General features: G+C 41.5%; 1 protein-coding gene across 1 annotated transcript in view; it reads left to right on the forward strand.

The window, feature by feature from the left end:
- The window catches only part of LOC122790581 (extracellular calcium-sensing receptor-like), a 497,373-nt gene that overhangs the window by 363,151 nt on the left and 116,611 nt on the right, over positions 1 to 17,611 (forward strand). The window contains exon 7 of the mRNA XM_044058106.1: positions 11,763 to 11,886. Within this exon, the coding sequence (XP_043914041.1) occupies positions 11,763 to 11,886 (124 nt within the window). The remainder of the gene's footprint in view (positions 1 to 11,762; positions 11,887 to 17,611) is intronic.

Consider the following 17,611-nt stretch of genomic DNA (forward strand, 5'->3'; position numbering starts at 1 on the left):
ATCCAGCAAACAGCAGTCGGCATCAGGGAGTAGTACTCCATCTGGCCTTGTGCTTGGTCATGCCAGTGGATCCCCTGGCAACCCCAGTTCCCATGACCATGGCAGGAGATGATGAACTGCACACCCTGCCATGTATGGTTCACAGCTGTTCAACATACCCAGGTGTAGGGCAGCCACATGGCATGACTGTGTGCATCCATACACACACACACACACACACACACACACACACACATATCACCATCATAGTCAGGTCACCTCCAGAGTTACACACACCACCTCTGCACAGCCCATTTAATGACCAACCCCCAAACACACATACATACATGATGTCAACCAAATGGCACAGCCTAGGCCTCTGGCAAACCCACACCACACCTTGTGCATATGATGATACCTGTGCCACGTCCCTGTCATCTATACCATCAAGGCAGGGATGTGTTAATATGGGTCTGATGCACAGGGTGAATTTACTACAGTTTAGTAATGTGATGCTGTGTAAAGTGTTGTCAACCAACATGTTTCTAGGTTACACATTAAGATTATGTAGCTGTCCAGCCATGATGCATTATTATTGTTATTAACGCTGACAGAATATGGTCTCCATAATGCATTCTGTTTGTCTTCTAGGTGTCTGTGTGTCAGCAGGATGTGGTCCTGCAGACATTATCTACAAAGAGTATGGCAGTGTGGTAACACATTAAGTGTGCTATACCCAGGGTACAGCTGTACACAATTAACAGGTCTGTATAACAGTTTTTGCATGTGCCATGTAGTTTATATGGCTGAGGGGTGTATACAAGTAAGTGTATAGTGGCTGACATCAGCAGCTCTTGTACAGTGGACAATGGTAAGGGCAGTGGTGAACACACCTCAGATTTGTAAATCCCACACTCAGAGGGTATTGTGTTGACCCAACACACAGAGAATACTCACACACACACACACACACACACACACACACACACACACACACACACACACACACTCACACACAAGATCACAATTGCAGGAGTTGGGTTTGAAATCCCTATTCATGTAGTTAGTGGTAATTCACTATTATGAAGTTATCACAGGTGGCACAGAGATCGCAGTGCATTGAGTTTCCAAAGTACATGTATAGTGAGCAACATTACGTGCCATTGTAAGGTATGGCAATGTGTGGAGTAGTGGGTATGACAGGTCTCATACTAATGTCATGCACAAGTGTGCACACTCCCAAACACTGGTATACACACCAATGCACACACGCGTGTACCAGTACTGTGATTAAGAGCCCTGCCTCTCCAGCTGCTCATTCTATGCTGTTACATAGCTGTTGCACACAGCACAGAGCTTATAGGTCTGCAGAGTGTGTATAGATACCTCCATGGTTGATGTAAAAAGTTGCCCTCATACAGTGGAACGTAGGATGTGTGCTGGGAGTACGATGGCCTACAGTTGTAATACTTGGCCACCCAATGGAAATATACCTCACTCAAACACAAACACAGGATACTGGTCTTACACACACACACACACACACACACACACACACACACACACACACACACACACACACACTTGCCAGGTCTGAGATTCGTAGGATCATGTGCTCATAGGTGTGTACCATGCTAATATGCGTGGAGCCATGACAAGCCTAGCCCATGGGCATAGCCTGGCATAAAGTGTCCTGACATTTTCTCCCAGTGTATCTATTGACCATTGCCACTTGAGTGATGGCCATGGTGACAGTTAAATTCTCCATCCACTCATCCAGATTTCTCTTGAAGAGGGCCAGTGAGGTGCTCTGACATCTATGCAACATATATTGCATTACATGTCCACTCACTGGGTTATGTACCTGTCCCCCAGGATGTTCTGGTGATTGTAGTAATGAGGTTGAGGTACCCATGGCATGTGGTGCATACAGCTCAGAGTTTCATTAGATATGGCATTCTTAACACAACTAGCCACACATGGCATTATCAGTCAAGAATGGATTTCTTGTAAGTAGCCAAGATGTGGCCAGGATTACTTATAGGTATTGCACTCTGTCCATATAGGACAGTTGTTTGCAGGTTAGGGTCATATTTGTGAGTTACACTTGCAGCCTCCACAGTTGTTGCAGGTTTATAGTGAGCTACATGGCAAATGGACACACACACACACACACCACTATTGAGAGTAATACTCCTGTCTGTCTGTCTATCTATCTATCTATCTATCTATCTATCTATCTATCTATCTATGTCTGCTATAGTGTTATTAGATGCACCACGGAGCTTATACAATTTCACCTAGTCCAAAGGTACTTCTAAGGTGAATGACATAAACAGGGCTACTAAATCAGGGTGAGAGGAGGTGTAAAGGGTGGTACACAACTCAAAATGGTATAACCCATAAAGTATATGATTCTCTCTCTCACACACACACACACACACACACACACACACACACACACACACACACACACACACACACACACACACACACACACACATAACACATTTGACAATACTGGGATTAGAACTCCTGCCTATCTAGTTATTTCTACTACAGTGTTACGTAGTTATCAGATGCTCCATGGAGCTTATACAATTTCATGTAGTCCAAAGGTACTTCTCAGGTGAATGACATCAACAGAACTACTAAATCTACTTTAGATCTACTAGCTTTAATCACTAGACTGACTAGAAGTACCCTACCAACTTCAATATGTTCACAAAGTTCTCTACCAACCAGACCATACACCCATACTGAAAAATATTATCACTCCTTACAGTAACCTAAAAACACTCCTCTCTTCCAATAGAATGCTAGTACAAACTGTTAAATTGAACAATTCAGCTGGTGAATCATTATTTTATAACTCTGTTGGTAAATCCTGGAACTTAATTCCTGCAAAACTTACTACAGTTCCCTCCTTAACCCAATTCAAAATATCTCTTAAAAACACCTAAAATGCATAGGTTTTGTCCCTATACAAACCCTGACTAATCCCCATTCAAATATCAACTATAAATGAAAACTTTATTACAGGAAGAAACTTTCATTGTATTACTCTGATTCTGTAACTGTTTAGAAAACTGAACACATTTCTCTTACCTACTGGAAAATACTAAAGTAAGGATGATATCTTGACTCAGCCATGTATGTGAACAACTATAAATGTATGTGACCTCTCTTATAAGTTAGTAATTTCCAACTATTTCCTAACAGTTAATAATTTCCAACTATTTCCTGTGTATGTTGTAGAAAATCTTGATTGTCTGTGTGTATATATTGTTGAACAAATGTCCATTTTGTAATAGTTCACTGTATGTATACATGTTATGTATGTCTGGAGCTTTTCTCTCCAGGTCTCCGCTGAAAATGGACCTATATCCAGTCAGACTTTCCCAGTTAATAAATGTAAAATAAATAAAATAAAATTAGGGTGAGGGGAAGTGTAATGGGTGGTACATAACTCAAAATGGTATAACCCAAGCAGTATATGAGTTGCTTATACATGCACATGATTGCCAGTACTGGGATTAGAACTCCTGCCTATCTAGTTATTTCTACTGTAGATATACGCAGTTATCAGACATGCTATGGAGGTTATACAATTTCTCCTCATCCAAAGGTACTTCTCAGGTGAATGACATCAACAGGACTGATACATTAGGATGAGGGGAGGTGTAAAGGGTGGTACACAACTCAAAATGGTATAACCCACGCAGTATATGATTCACACACACACACACACACACACACACACACACACACACACACACACACACACACACACACACACACACACACACACACACACACACACACACACACACACTTTGACATTTGCTATGACTGAGATTAGAACTCCTCCCTAACTACTTATTTGCATTATAGCATTACACAGTTATTGCACATGCTGCAGAGCTTATGGTGTTGAGGTTTGATGAAAGGGACCTCTAAAGTGACTGATATCTGCAGGACCGTTAAAGTGGGAGAGGGGAAGTATACTAGGTTTGACTGGACACAAAAGTTTTAACTTGTAAACACACACACACACACACACACACACACACACACACACACACACACACACACACACACACACGCACACACACACACACACACACACACACACACACACACACACACACACACACACACACACACACACACTTACTTTGATCTTTGCCATGACTGAGATTAGAATTCCTACCTAACTAGTTATTTGTATTATAGTGCTATGCAGTTATCACACAGGCCTCAGAGCTTATGGTGTTGAGGCCCGATGAAAGGGAGTTCTAAGATGACTGATATCTGCAGGACTGCTAAAGTAGGGAAAGAGGAAGTGTACTGGGTTTAAATGGACCCAAAAGCTTTAACTTCTAAACACCCACATAAACACAGTTTAACATTTACAGGACTGAGATTAAAACTCTTACCTAACTAGTTATTTGCACTATAGTGTTATACAGTTATCACACATGCCACAGAGCTTATAGGGCTGAGACCTGACAAAAGATACTTCTATGGTGACAGACATCTTCAGGACTGCTCATGTAGGGCAATGGCAGTTGCACTGGTGTCAAAAGCCTGTTCATTTCTAGATCCTACTGACATTTCTCTAAGTGTATGAGCATGCTCATTGTGATCTTCTATAGTACATGTGGGACTCCATTCCAGGAATTGTTGTACTCCAGTCCAATTAGTTTTGTGCTACAGCCATACCTCTTGACTTGTTGGTGCAGGATATCTGGAGACAGCCTATCAAAATAGGGGGGCAATGGGCCACATGTGACTGTTTCGCTCAGTAATGTATAGGTTGCTAGGGTTACAGGGCTTGTTTTAGCAGACATCTGACATATATGCTGTTTGACACTGTCATGTATTGTTTCAATTCCTTGTGACATACCTTTTCTGATCATCACAGTGATTTACCAGGGGAATACAGGGTGGATGACGCACACACCAAACTTATGGGCCAAATGCTATGCATTCTTGCACAATGTAGCCTGTTGAGAGGTGTGCCTATGAGCAATTGACTGCTGGAGCTGTGGAAACAGTCTAGCACTTTAGTGATATATTACAATGGTGGAATCACTGTGCATATCTGTTCTGCCCTGGTCTGTTTCCAGTCCACTGTTGGGTAATATAAGTCAGACAGGATCTGGGTTCAGGCAGACTCCAGATAAATTTGTAGGGGATAAGATATGGGGTGTCCTAGGTCAGATATGTTTGCCTATAGCTACCAGTGCTTTGCATAGGGTTCTGCTCAAAGGTTGACTGCACTTGGAGGGTCTTGTGTGTGTCAGACTGTTTGACCAGCCTGGAGGTTTGTGTTTGTCTGGCATATATGCATGGCCCAACTCATTTTGCTTGGCTGACCACATTTTAGGGTCAGGATATTGCATGGGATGAGTGATCAGGGAAGGGTGTGTTGCTCCCCATGGCTGTGGGCCAGGTTCTGTGGGTGCAGACATGTCACCATCTTCCAGGGTTAGGACTTGTTAGGGTCCTAGCCCTGCCTGTTCACTGTACAGAGTATCATGGAATATCTACATTCATGACTCGTATATCTTGTTGGTTATGCAAACACCGCTTAGTCGGTGTGAGAAGCCAATTATTTGGTGAAAGCGCTTAGTCGGTGTGTATTAAAAGATATACTTCCAAGGCTTGGTGTGGTTGCTGGTTACTCGAAGCAGTTGTCGTGACTTCTTTATTCCGTGATTTTCAAGGAAAAGTGTTTTGCAAGTCACTCAGGATTGAAGTCAGATATTACTGACATTTGGCATTGCAGTTTCTGACTTCATATCCATCAGACATTCCATGCTATTACAATCATTCCTTCAACTTTAATACATTATTAGAGTAGTATTCCAAAGGTGTCCTTCTCTTTGGACCCTTTTCACCCAATTATGTATGGCTTTGGTTAGATTTCTGGCTCTCTGACACTGGCAGGTTTTCTCCTAGCAGTTAGCAGCATGGCCTTTCTTTGCCTTTGTTAGACTGTGTTATGTTGGTCGTATGGATCTCATGGCACTCCCTAACAGGGCATTGTGGGTGAGACATGTGCATTTTCCACAGGCCCGTAGGCCAGGTGTGAAAGATGTAGGCAAGGCAGTGCATTCTGATATGTTCCCAGGCTGCCAGCAGTGAACAACCCTGGGATGGCACCAGTAAGATGACTATGGGTATTACTGATAATTGCTTTCTGTTTGTGTTGAGCCATCACTCTAGTTGACAGCTGGATGCTGCATAAGGCTAGGGACATGTTACTGCATTTCTATGGGGCTATGGTGGATGACACATCTGTACACAATGTACTTTTGAAGATGCTGTGCTGAAATTTGTTTAACATTTTAGTCCCATTTAGCATAGTGGTTTGCCCTCTATCTTTCAGACAAAAGGCATAACGGTATCGACCACAGGTCAGATTGTTCTGGCATATGTAGTTTCAGACTTCTTACCTTTCAGAGCCATACTGCCACTGCCAGACCTGCTGTGATATTACTGTGTTAACGTCTGTAGGTGGGGATTTTATGGATGTCACCATGTGGGGGCCTTTACCAGGCATTTCTGTATGGCTTTGTAGAGATGATCTGCTGGGTGAGGCTTGGAGTGGGTATGGGACCTCCACTTTGACATCCGTGCATGTGACCTATGAGCCCCCCAGTTATTTGGCTCACCACATATACTACAGTGGTATTTGTCAACTTGGGTGGTACTGCATGGTGTGGGTAGACCAGTACTGGGATTACACTTCCTGCTGTCCCACAGAGCTGTTAGCTGTCCACTGCTATCCCAGTAAGTTACCCCATTCCCTTGCATGCTTGGATCAATACCATATATATGCTATCAGAACATTCCACTCCATTCACTAATTTTGTTCAGGTGATTGACTTACTTTGTGCCTGAGGCTGTTGTGAGAATGGTGCTTGAGGGCTGACTATGTTGGATGCACACAGTACACTGCATATACATGGTAAGGTATAGCTGGTGTGTTGTTTGCCATCCCTTTTACTGTGACTGTGAGTCAGAAAGAGAGATCAGTCCATTGGTTCCTGCAGTGTCAGTGAATGTGTTATGCATTGCCTCTTTGCCAAGGACAGGGCATACTGGGCATGCCTCCATCTGCCTACAGGGGAACACTCAGGATGTTCCTCCACCGAGTCCCTCTGTGCCTGTGGAGACCTTGGCAATGGTGGGGAGCTATGTGGCCCTTCCCCATTTCTTTACTTCTGCAGCTGTTTCCACAGGATCATATTGTATAACATGGCACATACTATGAACATGTGTGCACATGTGGCTGGAGAGTACTGCAAGGCTCCACCAGATATGTCAAGGCAGTGGAACAGTGACTTGAGCATCTCAAACACATGCTCTATAATGAACCTAGTCTGCGCGTGTGCCTCATTATGGCATTCTTGTGTGGGTGTGTTTGCATTTCTGATGGGTGTCATCATCTACAGCTCCAGTGTGTAGCCAGCATCCCCCACCAGATGGCCATATGGGATGTCCCCACTGGCAAACGCCTGGTGTACAGTTGTGATAAAATGCCAGATGTGGGAGTCATGATAGCTTCCAGAGTTGACAGCACACACATTCATGATAATGCCCTGGGCCATGACCTGGCAGTTGATAGAGTGGAACCCCTTGCAGTTTAGGTAGACCCTACCCTGGTCACTGGGTGGTACTTTGATGTCGATGTGCATGCAGTCTATGGCATCCAATACCTCCAGGTATTCTGCTAAATGATGGGAAAGATGCATATTGCTGGTCCTCTCCTCACGGGTGCTGGGGAAGTAAATGTGCTCAGTGGCATGCAGTTGCATGGCATCCAGGAACTGGTGGAGTATCCTGGATGCAGATGCTTGTGAGACCCCCATGGTATCCCCAGTTGGTCTTTGGAAAGTACCTGTAGCTTGTATTTTTAAGGCTACACTTACCTTGGTATCCACTGGAATGGGTTCCACTCTGTTGGTTCTAGGCCGGAACAGCTCAACAAGTTGCTGAAGTATGTCCCTGTCCACCCTGTAGTGCTCTACTGTCCCCAGATTATGTAGCCCCTGGTAGGTTACCCTGGGTCAAAACACTCTTCTCCTACTCGATGGTCTGAGTTGGTTGCCAGCATTATCCTCCTCACCACCCTTAGTCTCTAGCACATACTGATAGATCAAAGCAACAGCAGCCCCTAACATGTTTTGTTAGTTTTGTCAGTTTAAAATTCTCCCAAATGTGTACACCAATTGTGTAGAGTTTGTGGGAAAAACAAGACTGAAAGGTGTTTGCATAGTTTATATTATTGTGCAGGGCTTCTGCCTGTGTAATTGGCTGATTCTGATACATTCCACCTGCCAGCTATGGTTACTCTCCTTGATTGCCTTCCTTCTGCTGTTTCCTCTTCCCATTTCCTCTCCGTTTAAGCCCTGATGTGTGCCACACATAATAATTCTGCTATTCCTTCTGTCTTTTTTTTTTTTTTTTTTTACACCCAGAGCGCACCGCGCACACCTGTTTAGCTAGGAGAAACAAAGGTAAGCAGCCTCAGACACGCCCCCTTCCTTAGCTGTGCTTAGCTAAGGACAAACATATGCCACTGTGCTCCAGTTTGCTTACAGCAAGCATGACACACCCCCTTTTCATGTTACCTGCTCCTCCTCCTGTCTACATCATGGTATTAGAGCACCTACACGGTTAGGTGCAGTCTGACATTTAGAAGAAATTTGTGATTCAGTATAAATTCCCTCATTTGCATACACCACTGCCTTACTCCTGAGTTACTACACTTCCACTAAGCCTATCCCCTTAACAACCACTATTCCGTGGTATTGTTTTCATTCTGCATGTCATTGACTATAATATCAAAATGCATATTTCTGTAAAAATTGCCCCCCCCTTTGTTTTTTTTTTATTTTTGGCACAATCCCGTTTGCACGCCACTGCCCTATACTTAAACAACTGAGACTGGTCAAAAAAAACTTTTATTTTACAAAATGTAAACTATTTTTCATGCCAATGGCCATATATTTGGCCATTGGCATGCCTAATGAATGGAATACATGCTTTATTTGAGACAGTCATGCCTCCGTTTTCTTATTTGCAGAAATGCATTCAGCTAGTAACTGAATACATTTCTGCAGGTTACACTATTCCTGCAACAACACCTACCTGCTTAGTGAATCACTAATTCACCTCATTTGCATGGTTTTCACCAGCAAATGAGGTAATTAGCATAAGGCAGTGGTGTCCATGCAGGAATAGTGTAGGAGCACTCGTGCACGTCCCGGGAGCCCTTTGCTGAATCGCTCAACAGACATATTGCATGCAGCAGCTCCTGCACTATTCCTACACTCGGTGTAGGGTTTGATGAATCCTGGGGATCATGTCCTGAATTATTTCCTCCATGTCTTCCTGCTTTCTCTTCTGACAGTCAAACTATAAATTATTGTTTTCACCACATTGTGTACATTTAATTTTATATGTTTGCTCCATGTCCAGTTTCACCACAATTGCCACACCTTTTCTTAGGACATTCACTAATTAAATGATCCCCAGGGCCAGAGGAAAACCACATTTTAAGTTGACCCCAGTATCTTAAATAAAATATTTACTTCCAATTAATAATCACATCATTGGGAATATGCAGTATTTTCCATATTTATAATCCAAACATACATTTATTTCTGACCCCATCCCACAACTTTCTTGCATCATATATCTTTTGGGTACATGTCACGTTGTCGAAATGTTAAAAGTTCGAACGTCATATGGTCGAACCTATATGATAAAACTTTTAAAAGTTTGAACGTTTCAACGGAGATCTCCTTACAGTGCGGAATGGGAAGATTTCCCTTTCCTGCACTGTAGTGCAATCTTGGAGTTTGTATATTTAAAGAGCGGGGGGTGTGGAGGTGCAGGGAGGCTTGCCCTCCTGCTTAAAATGGTCACATAGGTTTTTTGTGTTGTTTTTTTTCCCTTTTTTTACATTTTTGAATTGTTAAAAGTTCGATCATATGACGTTCAAACTTTTAACAATTCGATAACATAATATCAACCCATGTCTTTTTAATGTCATAAGCATTTTTACAAAGTTGCCCAAAGAACGTTCTCAGTACATTACAAAAAAAATCCAGTAGACCTCCAGAACTTGCACCATTGAAGCAACAACTTTTTATTATACAAAATAAAAGAGATTTATTTTGTATAATAAAAAGTTGTTGCTTCAACGGTGCAAGTTCTGGAGGTCTACTGGATTGGTTTTGTGTCGTATTGGTTTGTGGTTTGTATTTTGGACTATGCCACTCTCAATACATTGTCTATTGTATCAGGAGTTCAAAACTGTAATTTTAATTTCTTTTTTAACATCATATTAGTCTCTTTAACAATAAACCTATTCCATATGGAACAGAAAAAAACTTAGCATCAAACTCAGTCATAAACGTTTCAGCCAAACAAAGATTCAAATGTAATCAGAAACAGATTAGCACCTGTATGTATAAACAAACTCATATGTTCAGGATGAAATTCAGTGGAGTAATAATATAGTCTGACACAAAATATCTGCCAATCTGTCCTGCCTTTAATTCAGTTCTGATTGAGGGATTTCACTTAACCATTAAATAAACATTCCTTTGTTGTATAGGGTTACCCTTTGCTGTTACCATAGCATGTCTTTTTTTCACTGCTAGTCTCACAAGTTTCATAAACCATTGGATTATTTCACTACTGCCTAGTCCTTCTGATTATCTCTTATGTACAGTCTCCAGTCAAAAATGCTTCACTGTTCTCTGTCATTTTTATTTCATTTGTGATATAATCCTTTACAATGTCTGACCATGAGACACAACAGAGTCTTCCATTTCCTTCTCTTTAATAATTTCAACTAATATAGTGTCCTCCAAGACATCTTTCTGAACTTCATTAATTTCAATATGTAGAACTGCACTACCTACATAAATTGCATTGCCATCCATCTCTTCACTTTCAGAAGCAATATAAAACTCCTTTGACATAACGCTCATCAGTAACCTCCCTTCATTTCCACTTCCTGCATAGTGCTTCCTTCCAGTGACAGCACAACAGCAATGTATTCTGGAAAAGAATAAAGGAAGATCTCTTGTTCCCTAGCCAAATTTCCCCTAGTCAGTATGAATATAATCTCAGGTCTTCCCTGAGCAGGCCATAGAACTAGTGAGACTAACTCAGTCAACAAAGTGTAAATGAGTTAAAATAAATAAAGACATGTATATATCTATAGCCTCTCATTATATAAGCTACAATTAACATTTATATAGCTATACTCTACACATAACATTTATGTAGCTATACTCTTCCTTTATACAGCTGCAGTCTATACAATGCACACACACGACCGTCCTTATATAGCTATATTGTAGTTGTACTGTATAGTTATATAGCTTTACTCTCTCCTTAGTGTTGTACTGTTTATTTACGCATTGTAGACTGTCTTTCTACCATGACACTGAATATTTACATAACAGTATTGTCCTCACATGTCTCTATACCTTGTATAATACATATGTAATTCTCCTGATAGAGCTGTCATGTGTATTTATACATCTGTGACCTTTCCTTATACATGAGTACTGTATATTTAGATAGCTGTAACTTCTCCTTATACAACTGTTTATATAGGTATGCCTTTCCTATAGTCATCTATAGTATGGATTTAAATGTTCATATTATGTCCTTTGTGAATTTTAATGTTGCTTGAGCCATCTATAGTCTTTCCTTCAAAATATGTTTTTATTTTCACTACTGCTTAGGTCCCACAGTCTGTCTGCAGTGAGAGTTGCCATCCAGGATACAGACGTTCTAACCTTCAGGGTCAGCCCAAGTGTTGCTACACCTGCATCTTATGTCCAGATGGAGAAATTACCAACCAGAGTGGTAAGATGTTATTTTATTGAAAAGTTTTGTTTTAGGCTTATGGCACAGAAACATATTTTCAGAGGTGCTTTTGGATCATTTTTTTTTTTTTGTAACTATGAGACTTGGTTGGTGGTCATACAGTAATGCATTTGAAGTTGGTTAAATCAAACTCAGGTTTGTATAGCACAACCCCTTTACAGCTCATTACTTTACTCATTAATGGGGGTTGGCATAATAGTAAATGTTTTTACTTCAGAGATGCAAGGTAGAGGGTTTGATTTTGACCTCTGATTATTGACTAGGCTTGTAATGTTCTGCAGACTGATAGTTCAATATTTGACTCTGAATGCATGAAGCTGAGTTGTTGTGTGATAAATCTGAATATCAGTAGCTCAGTATATGCCCAGCTGTATATGATGTGCATCTCATTGCTGCAAGCTTGTATCTCTCCTGCCCTCTCTCCAGGATAAATTATACCATGTGGCCAAATAAGCACAGAAGATTAAGAAGGGACCTGCTTAGAGGTGGGGTCTAAAAAGGGGCACCCCCGAATCATATAGGAAAAGATGCTCCATAGAAGGGTATGGCTAACTAAAAAAGGAGATGCCAGAAGACATATTTCCTGAAGGCACAGCCGACTTAAATGGCAAGCATCCTCCTTTCCATCATAAGAAAACACATTAATTGTAAAGACAGCCATAAAATGTAAGGTCTGACCAGAAAGAGGCCAGCTGTGCATAAAAAAGTTCAGTATGACTGGCTCACACCTAGGCAGACACAAGCCCTATGAATAGAAGTGTGTCAGGGCCTTAAGGTAAGTGGGTCACCCAGCTTCAGTAGAAATTAGACTGCTAATACATCAGCACAATGATAAAAGAAATACAGTCCAGGCAGGCAACTTTCAGTAAGAGTTCCAGAATTATTTAAATCCAAACACAAGGTAATGTTTCTGAATGCAATTTGCCCCAATTCATCTGTCTATGTGTGGGTAATAACTGAGGAGGCTTAGGAGTTAAATTAAGTATGAGTACCTTTGCCAATTCATTCATTCATTCATTTATTGAGTTTAAATGTAGGACACAATCATTTATTTTTCAGAAACAACATGATAACGTTTTTAAGAAGACATGGCTAGACTTACAAAATCTTTCTCTAAAATCCTGCACATGTGACGACAGGTAAGCATGACATTCATGAGTGCAGTTTAATAAATGTAAATGCACATACATGATGGCACAACAATTATAAGGGATTTCATAAAGGGCTTTTGTACACACTAATTAGCAGAATTATGTAACTGAGGTAGTACTGATAATGCTGACATCACCACATACAAACCAAAAGAAAGCTGGTATACAGTCTTCTAATCATTACCAGTATGATAGGCATGAGTATCCATGTATTGACCACAGGGCAATTTATGAATACTCAGTATACCAGGTGGCACTTTTGGCCAATATTTTTACAGCACACTAGCTAGGCAAGAATATGAATACCTGCTCAGAATGGATGTTCACAACTTTGACCTTCTATTTCATCATGTTATAGGGTAGCCTATACCTTACAGGCATAGGTCATTACTAATTTTACCATGCTGGCCATGGCCACTGGCTCATTCAAGAAGTCAATTCATGGTACTACTGGGAGAGCTCAGACCTTAGCCAGCTGCATCTCCTAGCAGTTTCTCCATGACCATTGCGGGAACATACATAAGTTGAGTAAGTCATGCCAATGGTGTAGAGGGATACAGCCCTGACTATGGACCTGGTCACAACTGTTTGATTAGTGGCTTGAAAACATTAGTAGAATGTCAGAAGAAGGTGAGTATGCTCATCTGGGAGTGGACATACTGGGTGGATCTGCTCATAGGCAGACTCACCCTCAGCCAGACACACCCTCAGGCTTCTCCTAATGGTGCACCCAGCACATGCTTAAGGAAAGTGTCAGCACAGACAATGGGCTTAGGCCAGGAGAAACAAATTCTTCACTGCCTGTAATACGGGGACATTCCACTTGCCCTGTGGACTCTATGGGCAGATTCATTCTCAGTCTGGAAACTTTTGTGAGAAAGGTCAAACTGGGGAGTCCACAAAAATGTGGGAGCTGCCAATGCAGGAACTACAGGGAGCAAGGTCTGTGTGCCTGAAGTCAGCACCGATGGGATAAGAAAAAACATTAGCTGAGTGAATCCATTAATGGCAGGGTTTCCACATGGTAGCCTGCCTTTTGGGTACAATAAGGTCTGTGAAGGCACACGCATTACTCTCCATTCTTCTGACACAACATATGCCCATGCTTTTATTATCCCTATTGGCTATCATTCTGGAAATATTATATCTAAACTGATACTGTGATTACAACATAGATGCAATTTACTGCAGATACAGTGCATTGATACTTGTAGTCATTAATTATGATTGTGTGGCAGTGCAGTATGTAGCCATGTATATGAACAGAGCAGTAGCTAGTTAAATAGCTAAATTAGTGAATTAGAGCCCTGGGCAATCCTCAGTCTAGCACCTCTTCAAACAAAACCTGAGGAGAAAGAAAAACTATTCTCTCCAAAAGGTAGATCGTCTTGCTCTTTGTTGCTTTTTTACTCGGGTTAACTACAATATTTCAGCATTCATTCATTTCCTGCATGCAACAACATGACTGCAACTGTTTACCCAAATGAACAGAAAGACCAAATTGCTATTCTCCCTCAGTGCTAGCAATGCATTGCCAGTGCATCACTTCTACATTACAGATCAGATTGTGCCCCCTAACAGCTTGTGCCTGGGGCAGTCTCCCTCACTTCACTGTAGCGAAGGTTCTGCATCTGAATTCATAAATAAGCAATCTCCATGTGTGTGCATGAATCTAATGTATGTGAGGCATAGAAATCTGGAAATGTTGGGTCAGTATCAGTTGTGTCACGATTGTTTAGTATCTACATATAAAAAGGTGTTGCTTTGCACAAAAAGCAGGAGGTGACAATAAAGGGACATGTGAAAGTCTGCATCTACGAATATTCTTAAGGTTTCTAATGCCATTTATTTGCAGACTGTTGTATTATGTGTTATTGTTGTTGGTAAATGTTGTTGAACTGATGTTATTTCATTGACAACACGAATAGCTGTTGTCTTGAACTTGTACTATCTTCAGACAAATGGCTGATCTCTGATAAAGAGGCATCCATTGCTGCAATAGTATCAATCCATTACATTAACGGTCTTTTTATGTTGAACTTTAACCTTGCAAACTATGACATCTTTTTCTAGTAATCTTTCTTTTTGCATTATGTGTCTAAAGTATGAAAGTCAAAGTAGTGTAATCTGAGTTTCTGGATAACACTTAGAATTTGTTTCCTCCGCTACAGATTGATTTATTTTTCAGCAGCCCATGGTAAATTTCAAGTTCTTCAGAACACCATCAATTCAAGTGCACTTAAATGCACTATAGATTCATATTGGTTTGTAATCTGTACCATTATTTGTGAATACTCCTCCCAGTTGTTTTTTTGTATCATATGTATGAAGGTACATTAGGTGATTTTTTTACATGAACATTCAAACACCTGCGTGTCTTCATTCATGAGAAAGAGCTAACAATATTAAATAATGAAAAGACAATAGCCAAAACATATGTGTACTTTGTTTCACAACAAACAAACAAAAAAAAGAAACAAACTGGAAAATAAATCAATCAGAACAACTTTTTACCTCTGTGCTCTTTCGTGCCTTCATAATAGGACTTCTTCAGAACAACTAACACATTGCATAGCCACCTCATTATATACCCATGTTGAAAAATCACTTTACCATTTAAAAAATGAAGGAGGGTCTGTGTGGGATAATAGATTTTTGTTAGTGGGAAAACAAAGGATTCATTAAACCCTACACGGTATGTAGGAATAGTGCAAGAGCTGCTGCAAACAATATGTCTGCCGAGTGATTCAGCAAAGGGATCCCGGGATGTGCACGAGCGATCCTACACTATTCCTGCACGGACACCACTGCCATATACTAATAACCTCATTTGCTGATGAAAAACATGCAAATGAGGTGAATTAGCGATTCAGCAAGCGGGGAAGTGTCCATGCAAGAAGAGTGTAACCTGAAAAAATGTACAGTACTGCAAATAAGAAATCAGAGGCATGACAGCCTCAACTAAAGCATGTATTACATTCATTAGGCATGCTAATGGCCAAATACATGGCCATTGGTATGAAAAATAGTTTACATTTTGTAAAATAAAAGTTTTTTTTTTTTATCTCAGCCGTTTAAGCATAGGGCAGTGGCGCGCAGACAGGATTGTGTCGAAAATAAAATAAAAAAGGAGGAAAAGCAATTTTTACAGAAATCTGCATTTTGCCATTATAGTCGGGTATAAATGGGTTTGAGCAGTGCACACTGGGTCAAAAAAATATACAAACACAGAGGAAATAGCAGAACTATTTACATTTGAGCAATGGGTATGCACAGCACACATCAGAGCTTAAATGGGGAGGAAATTGGAAGGGAAACAGCAGAAGGAAGGCAATCAAGGAGAACAAGCGTAGCTGGCAGGTGGAATGTATCAGAATCAGCCAATTACACAGGCAGCAGTCCAGCACACTACTATAAACTATGCAAACACCTTTCAGTTTGTTTTTCCCCACAAACTCTACACCACAGGTGTACACATTTGGGTGAATTTTAACCTGACAAATCTAACAAACATGTTAGGGGCTGCGGTTGCCTTGATCTATCAGTATGTGCTAGAGACTGAGGATGGTGAGGAGGATAATGCTGACAACCAACTCAGACCATGGAGTAGGAGAAGAGGGTCCAGACCCAGGGTAACCTACCAGGGGCTACATGATCTGGAGATAGTAGAGTGATACAGGGTGGACAGGGGCATACTTCAGCAACTTGTTGAGCTGTGCCAGCCTCACCTCAGACCAAGAACCAATACAGGGGAACACATCCCAGTGGATACCAAGGTATGTGTAGCCTTAAGAATACTAGCTACAGGTACTTTCCAAAGCCAACTAGGGATACCATTGGGATCTCACAAGCATCTGCATCGAGGATACTCCACCAGTTCCAGGATGCCATGTGACTGAATGCCGCTGAGAACATCAACTTCATCAGCACCCGTGAGGATAGGACCAGCAATATGTATCTTTTCCACCATGTAGCAGCATACCCGGAGGTACTGGGTGCCATAGACTGCATGCACATCCACATCAAAGCACCACCCAGTGACCAGGGTAGGGTCTATTTAAACTGCAAGGGGTGTACTACTCCATCAATTGCCAGGTCATGTGCGATGCCCAGGGCATTATCATGAATGTGTGTGCTAGCAGCCCTGGAAGCTATCACAATTCTCACATCTGGCATTCCACACAACTGTACTGGGCATTTGCCAGTGGGAACATCCCATATGGCCATCTAGAGGGGGATGCTGGCTACGCACTGGAGCTGTGGATGATGAATTCATCAGAAATGCACACACACCCCACACGAACACCATAATGAGGCACATGCACAAGCCAGGATCATTATAGAGCATGTGTTTGGGATGCTCAAGTCACAGTACCACTACCTTGATATATCCAGTGGAGCCTTGCAGTACTTTCCAGCCACATGTGCACACATGTTCATATTATGTGCCATGTTATACAATATGATCCTGCAGAAACAGCTGCTGCAGGAGCAAAATGGGGAAGGGCCACACAGCTCCTCACCATTGTCAAGGTCTCCACAGGCACATAAGG

The sequence above is a fragment of the Protopterus annectens genome, chromosome 16.part0 (assembly GCF_019279795.1).
Source record: "Protopterus annectens isolate FY-2018-M chromosome 16.part0, PAN1.0, whole genome shotgun sequence".
Classification (NCBI taxonomy): Eukaryota; Metazoa; Chordata; order Ceratodontiformes; family Protopteridae; genus Protopterus; species Protopterus annectens.